The sequence below is a fragment of the Parasteatoda tepidariorum genome, chromosome 5 (assembly GCF_043381705.1).
Source record: "Parasteatoda tepidariorum isolate YZ-2023 chromosome 5, CAS_Ptep_4.0, whole genome shotgun sequence".
In the NCBI taxonomy this organism is placed as follows: Eukaryota; Metazoa; Arthropoda; class Arachnida; order Araneae; family Theridiidae; genus Parasteatoda; species Parasteatoda tepidariorum.
This window is the reverse complement of record NC_092208.1, coordinates 25,976,426-25,982,973: the sequence shown is the minus strand read 5'-3', so window position 1 is coordinate 25,982,973 and position 6,548 is coordinate 25,976,426. Positions and strand designations below refer to the sequence as shown.

The window sequence follows — 6,548 nt, the reverse complement described above, 5'->3', positions numbered from 1 at the left end:
TAATTTTATCGCTTGCTTTTTCTTTCATTTATCTCTGTATGTGTTTAGTTTATTTTATTCATGTTTTTGCTGTCCCTTTATTTTCAAATATTTTAACTTTTATTAATGCTTTTGCTAGCCAATTATTTTTTAATATTTTTAAACTTTATAGCCCAAATCCCTACCAACCACTCGATCCCGATCACATTGCTCCCTCTTAACAGAGGGGAGAAGTAATCAAAATATTTTGTATTTATAGTTTGTCTTCGAACTTCCAATTATCAAAATTTATAAGACCATCATAGGCATTTAAATTGCTGGAGCATTTACAATCGTTATTTTGAAGTTGTAGTATTCTGCTGAGAGGTTGCAGTCAACTGTTCGTCGCAAAATATATTAGGAGACTTCTTCCACATCGAAAACAGACATAAACTACTACACAATTCCTTCATTCACTTTGATCTACAAACAAAATAGCGAAATAAATAACTGTTGGATACGATTGAAAGACCTCTCCAGAAAAATTTCCCGTTCTTTCATAAATGCTGCATAGAACTTTCATCCACTAAGCTGATTTATTGCTTAAAATATTCTCTTTTTTTCATGAACACAATTACGAATTGTGATTTCACTCGAAAACTGCAGATAAATCACCACTTATCAACAGACAAAAAAAACTATTGTGTGATAAATAAAAATGAAAGATATGATATTGTAAGATAAAATACGGAAGTGATGTGATATTATTAACTAACTCGTGATGAAGTTTCAATTTGGATAATGTAAATATGCAATAGAGCAGAAATCAGGTTTTTTTTAATGCTAGTCTCTAGCTTGATATTAGATATTAATACAGAAGTAGATGTGAAAATTTTTTCGAGAGTGCTTTTAAAATCAATTAATTTACTACTGTTCCAACAGTAACGCCATTTTCAATTTTTCAATCAAGTCATCATGTTTAAAACAGAATTTTCAATCGTATGGAAAATCGAAGATTTTTCTTTTTGTCATGAGAAAACTGGTCAATGCTTGTACAGCCCTGACTTCAATATTCCAAGTTTCACGGATCGTGCATGGGGACTTCGTTTATATCCAAGAGGAAAAACTAAAGAAGCAACAAATTTCATTTCCTGCTTTCTATATATGCGGGGATGGGATAGTTTCCCTGCTTTTGATGTTGATATTAAAATACTTGGACCAAGTGGTAAGGTCTTAAAAGTATTACAATTGTATGATAATGAATCGAGCAATAAAGAACATGAATGGGGAAGTGCAACATTCCTTCCAGCCATGGATGTAACTCAAGATGCTCGTAATAGTATTGAAGATAGTCTGACTGTTTGTTGTAAGGTGCATGGTAAAAATCCTACTGCAGATGATTTTGATGAACGCATTGCTCATACTAAAATTGGTGTTGATCGACAGTTAATTAAATGTCACTCTAGGTATAGTGAAGGAAGAATGGTGTTCCACATTTATTCAGAATACTTTAAAAACAAATATTTTAAGTTCTCCATTGCTTCAAAAGATAATAACCTCATTGTATCGATGTGGAAACCACGCAATCGATTTTTTTGGTTTGTGGTTACATGCAAAATAACTATGCTGAATATGAAGAACTATGAAACCTGCTCAGAAACATACAGACATTTCTTCGAGGAAAAAGAATGCACAATAAGAATTCCTTTAGCCATATTTTTAAACGAACTGAAGCGAAACGCTGTAGAATACCAACACTCTGTGATAAAAACTGTTTATTTGACAGCTGAATTCTCTTATTCTAACGGAATGTATACACACTTTATTCCAAATAACAAATCCTTTCGTACCAAAATTCCTTCCATAAAGGATGATCTACGAGCCTTATTTTCTAACAAAAAATTTTGCGATGTGAAATTGCGAGTGGAGGACCAAGTTATCGAAGCCCATAAAAATGTTCTGGCAGCCCGTTCTCCAGTTTTTGCTGTCATGTTTGACCATGGTATGACTGAAACGCAGATGGGCATTGTTGACATTGTTGATACCGATATTCATATTTTGAAGTTATTTTTGCAGTTCTTGTACACGGATACCGTGGAAGAAATGGATTATGAAGTCGCAATGAATCTGTTGATGGTGGCTGAAAAATATCAAGTTCTGTCGTTAAAAGAAAAGTGTTGTATGTTTTTAAAAACTGAAATGTCCATTGAAAACGTGTGTGATATATTTTCTTTGGCTAATGCAGTCAATCACGAATATTTGAAATTAGCTTCTGTAGACTTTATAAATGGGATTCCAGAGAATGTTTTGCAATCACCAAAATTTGAAACATGGAAGAAAAACAATAAGGAATTGGCGAGAACAATTTCCTCTCAATTGTACTTAAATGCGTCTTCACGAAAAGCTAATATGTGCGGTAAGTAATTTAAGAAAAGACATATAAGCTATCTTTTCTTGTTTAATATTTTTTAATTGAATATGAATACAAATCTGTCTGATAAAAAATACCCTTAAGGGTTTTCAAAACTTTGCAAGTAAGTAAACTTTGCTTTTAGAAAATCAAATTACTTTGCAAGTTTTATTGCATTTTTGTTAATTGGTGAAATTTTTTTCTGATTTTAAAACTATGCTAAAATAAGTTAAATTGAATGCTGATTTTGAAGGGCAAACGACATAAAATCTACAATGTTGCTTATGGAATGTATGGAGAAAATAATTCTGGCAAGACTACCAAACTTGTATGGTAAATACATCACTGGTGTAAAGAAATTATAATTCTGTTAATTAAATCAAAATATACACTATTTAAACAATCCAGTTGTACTTAAACCATTTATAATTTTTCTGTTCGTTATGGTAATGGTTTACAATTTTGATTTTCAGAAACATAGTTATTGTTACAGCACGTTTAGCAAAAATACAAACAGAAATTTAAATTTTGCAATTGGGTATACTATAGCCTACGTCACAGGTTGTGTTATTCCTACTAAATTTAACCCATGAACGGCATTTTCTGCGAGCCTAACTTCAAGCCACAAATAAACAAACGAAGTGTTTGATCGTTTAAATAGCTGCTCGCCAGATTTTATTGCATTATAAAGAAAAGCAATTGATATTCGATTTTTGATTAATAATTGATTTATGTGGATAGTGGCATTTATGTGGATAGTGGCATAGAATTTAGCATTGCGTCATGGTAAATGTTATTCCTACTAAATGGAAGTAGTTGTGTTTTGTTTATATTATACCCAATTTAAGTAAAAGTTAAGTTAATGGTTTATTTGAAATGGAACTTTAGTTAAATGGTTCACAAGAGTTAGGAAGTTTTTATTTGTGTATTTATAGAGATTATAAATATGTTATTTATCAATTGTGAGAAAGTGGACATAACTGACGCTTTCAACTTTCAAGCTACTTAACTCGGATAAATAAAATTATACAGACTGTTTATGTATCTGTTATGGGGAAATGGAAATTATTTATTTATTGATTGATTGATTATTTGTAAATACAAAGACAGGATTATAAACTCCATTTTAATCTGAAAAGCAGAGAGCACTAGTTAATGAAACAAGAATATACATCCAGTGTTATAGCGGTATTCGATCTCACTACATTCATGCACCAAAAGCCGTTAACAAGGAGATAGAAAGGCTCCTTGGATATATTGATAGTAGAGCAGCCGTTGATTATTGAAGCTTTGATGCTTTGGAGGATTGTCCATCCACCAAACGCTCGCAGGCGTAAATGTAGTGGGTTCAATAACTTTGTGCTTTTTTCTTATTTTAGTTTTATCTGTTTTTCAATTTAAAAAGACACATCCAGGGATTCGAACTCGTTACCTTCATTTTACATAGGTCCCGCAGTAGACTCATCGTTAAGACACGGTTCCCACCAGATCACCGAAGTCAAGCATCAATGGTTGCTGTCAGTGTGCGGGTGGCTGACCACTTGGATCAGTCTGCGTAGGGACCGAGGGTGTGCGGTATTGGTCCTCCTTAAACTGATCTACCGTAAAATGCTTGATCTCGCTTGCAGGTCGTCGGGCTACCAAAGCAGGGGAGCCATTCGCTCTGCAGAGAAGCAAAATTGTGATATTATGTCTTCGGATCATCTTCAGGGATGTTTCCCAGACCGTCGCCAATAGCCTATTGTGCAGCTTCAGTGTGACGTAAATGAACTACAGCAAAATCATTTTACATAGTCATTTCATGTTCGGCTACACAGATTCCTAAAAAACAAATATTCAAAAAAGTCACTCTTCTATGTATTTATTATTTATTTATTGTTACACATATATATGCAGATTTATGAGCTCATTACAAAGTACGATTTAGTATAAGCTCTAGTTAAGTTCAAAAACAATACAAATTAGAGAAAGACATTGCAACGATGTAACTGTCATAGCAGAGAGGTAACTGATTCGAATCTCACAGTATCCCTATATTTTTGATGCGCTTCTCCCTCTTGTGTTATTTATTGTTTGATAGCCTGCTTATGTATGTGTTACAATAAATAAATATAAGTAAATGTGAATAAATCAATATAAATAAACAAAAATAAATAAATAAATATAAATATATAAAATAAGCAATTGTATATAAATAAATAAAAATAAATAAATAAATGCAAATGTATAAATATAATTATATAGTTGCTACCGGGTATTGGTGGGTCACGAAATCCCTAAATCCATTTAATGATGTTGGAACAGCAAGCCACGTAACATTTAAGCTACTGATTTAACTCAGGTTAATGCTATAAAACATTACTTAAAAATGGGTTATTTTAATAGTTTTTAAAGTTTGTAGACGTCAGCATCTGGCCTTCACAGAATAGGAAAAAAATTAACTGGTTGAAAACAGAGTTAACATGAGTTTGCTAAATAAAATAGAGGTTATGAAACGGACATTTTTTCGTCATCTTAAATATTACAAAAACTGTTGAACTTATCCAATATTTTGAGAAAATTACTTCATTTTACCTTATTCACTACCAAACAGCTTTATAATCAAACCATGTTTTATTTGTGATTTTACTCAANGTCTTCTTTCTTTCAGGAGGTAAATCCATTTAATGATGTTGGAACAGCAAGCCACGTAACATTTAAGCTACTGATTTAACTCAGGTTAATGCTATAAAACATTACTTAAAAATGGGTTATTTTAATAGTTTTTAAAGTTTGTAGACGTCAGCATCTGGCCTTCACAGAATAGGAAAAAAATTAACTGGTTGAAAACAGAGTTAACATGAGTTTGCTAAATAAAATAGAGGTTATGAAACGGACATTTTTTCGTCATCTTAAATATTACAAAAACTGTTGAACTTATCCAATATTTTGAGAAAATTACTTCATTTTACCTTATTCACTACCAAACAGCTTTATAATCAAACCATGTTTTATTTGTGATTTTACTCAAATATATTACCAAAGCACTATATTAGAAATTACCATACTTTTTAGACTTCCCATAGGCCAAGAATAGTTTTTTGATATTTTATTTCTACGATGTCACTGCTAACAGCTCTACCAATCGGCCGGGGAAAATTTCATTCATCATCAGTTGAGTTCATCATCCATAAAATTCATTTGACCATAAAATACATTTTAACATAAAATACATTTTTGCCATAGATTGAATTTAACAGTGAATTGGAATGTACCATATAATTTATAAAAATGGATTAGAAAAATGTATAATAAGGATATTCATTGAAAAACATCACATGTTGAAAAAGAATCTAATGGTAAGAAATTCTAAATTAGGTTGTCATGAAACGTAATTAAAAGTAATCATATCGGTACTCCAAGGAAGTACTTTCAGCCATGACCAAAACATCTTCTGCATATTTTACCGAAACAACCGTTTGTCTTATGAACTTGTTTGCTGATAGGTAAAACTTCGTAGAGCTTATATTGCTCTCAATTGGCGAGGACAGTGATATAAAACATACATGTCTATAACTTAAATTTGACTATAAGTAGGTAAAATAAATTGAGTGACTAAATTGAATGAGTAACTTTTGATAGGTGATTTTTATAATTTCGATATGTGCATCTTTGAAATATTTTGAAAATAATTACAAAGATATAATTTAATAGGCAAAAAGTAAAGAAAAAAAATACTGTGTATGGATTCCATACTAACGACCAGTCTTCTGACCAAGCTATTGCGGCCATATTTCTCAGATTACAGCTAAACCTTATAATTTGAGATGTGCTAAGTCTGGGTGGGAATAATGGAGAGACAGAAAAAAAATTGTCAAGTATTTAAGCAAGTATTTCATCAGCACAAATTGACTAGTTCAAATTCAATCTCCCGAGCTCAAACGCTTTTATTACTAGACATTTTAATCACGGAGAAATTTTTAGGGTTTTTAGTTTTTAATTTTGTACTCTAAATTTCTTTTTCTTTACAGGTATTAGTTAAATTTTGAACTCTGTCTTATGGATACCTTAATTACTTTAGATGTTACTCAATGGAACCTTGAAGCAGTGGCGCGATGTTCATGGAAAGTGTGAAATAATGAAACAGCAATTATGGAACTCACATAACAGTCTAGCAACCTTGACCAATGTTTCCAGAAAC

At 31.7% G+C, this 6,548-nt stretch overlaps 1 protein-coding gene across 2 annotated transcripts; it reads left to right on the top strand.

Moving 5' to 3' along the window:
* The first annotated feature begins 728 nt into the window (after positions 1–728).
* Positions 729–6,548, top strand: LOC122268308 (uncharacterized). Of its 2 annotated transcripts, none has more exons than XM_043041185.2 (2): positions 729–2,374; positions 6,429–6,548. In XM_043041185.2, exons 1-2 carry the CDS (start codon positions 934–936, stop codon positions 6,479–6,481), a joined length of 1,494 nt encoding a protein of 497 aa, XP_042897119.1. In that variant the 5' UTR covers positions 729–933; the 3' UTR covers positions 6,482–6,548. The 2 variants fall into 2 exon arrangements, with proteins under 2 accessions (XP_042897119.1, XP_042897120.1); XM_043041186.2 differs by having other exon boundaries at positions 735–2,374; positions 6,379–6,548.

What these genes read in the sequence shown, in the direction of transcription:
- LOC122268308 (XM_043041185.2), top strand. Translation starts at nt 934, where the DNA reads ATGTTTAAAACAGAATTTTCAATCGTATGGAAAATCGAAGATTTTTCT. An exon ending in ACGAAAAGCTAATATGTGCG is followed by an intron (nt 2,375 to 6,428) that starts GTAAGTAATTTA and finishes TAATTACTTTAG; the next exon opens with ATGTTACTCAATGGAACCTT.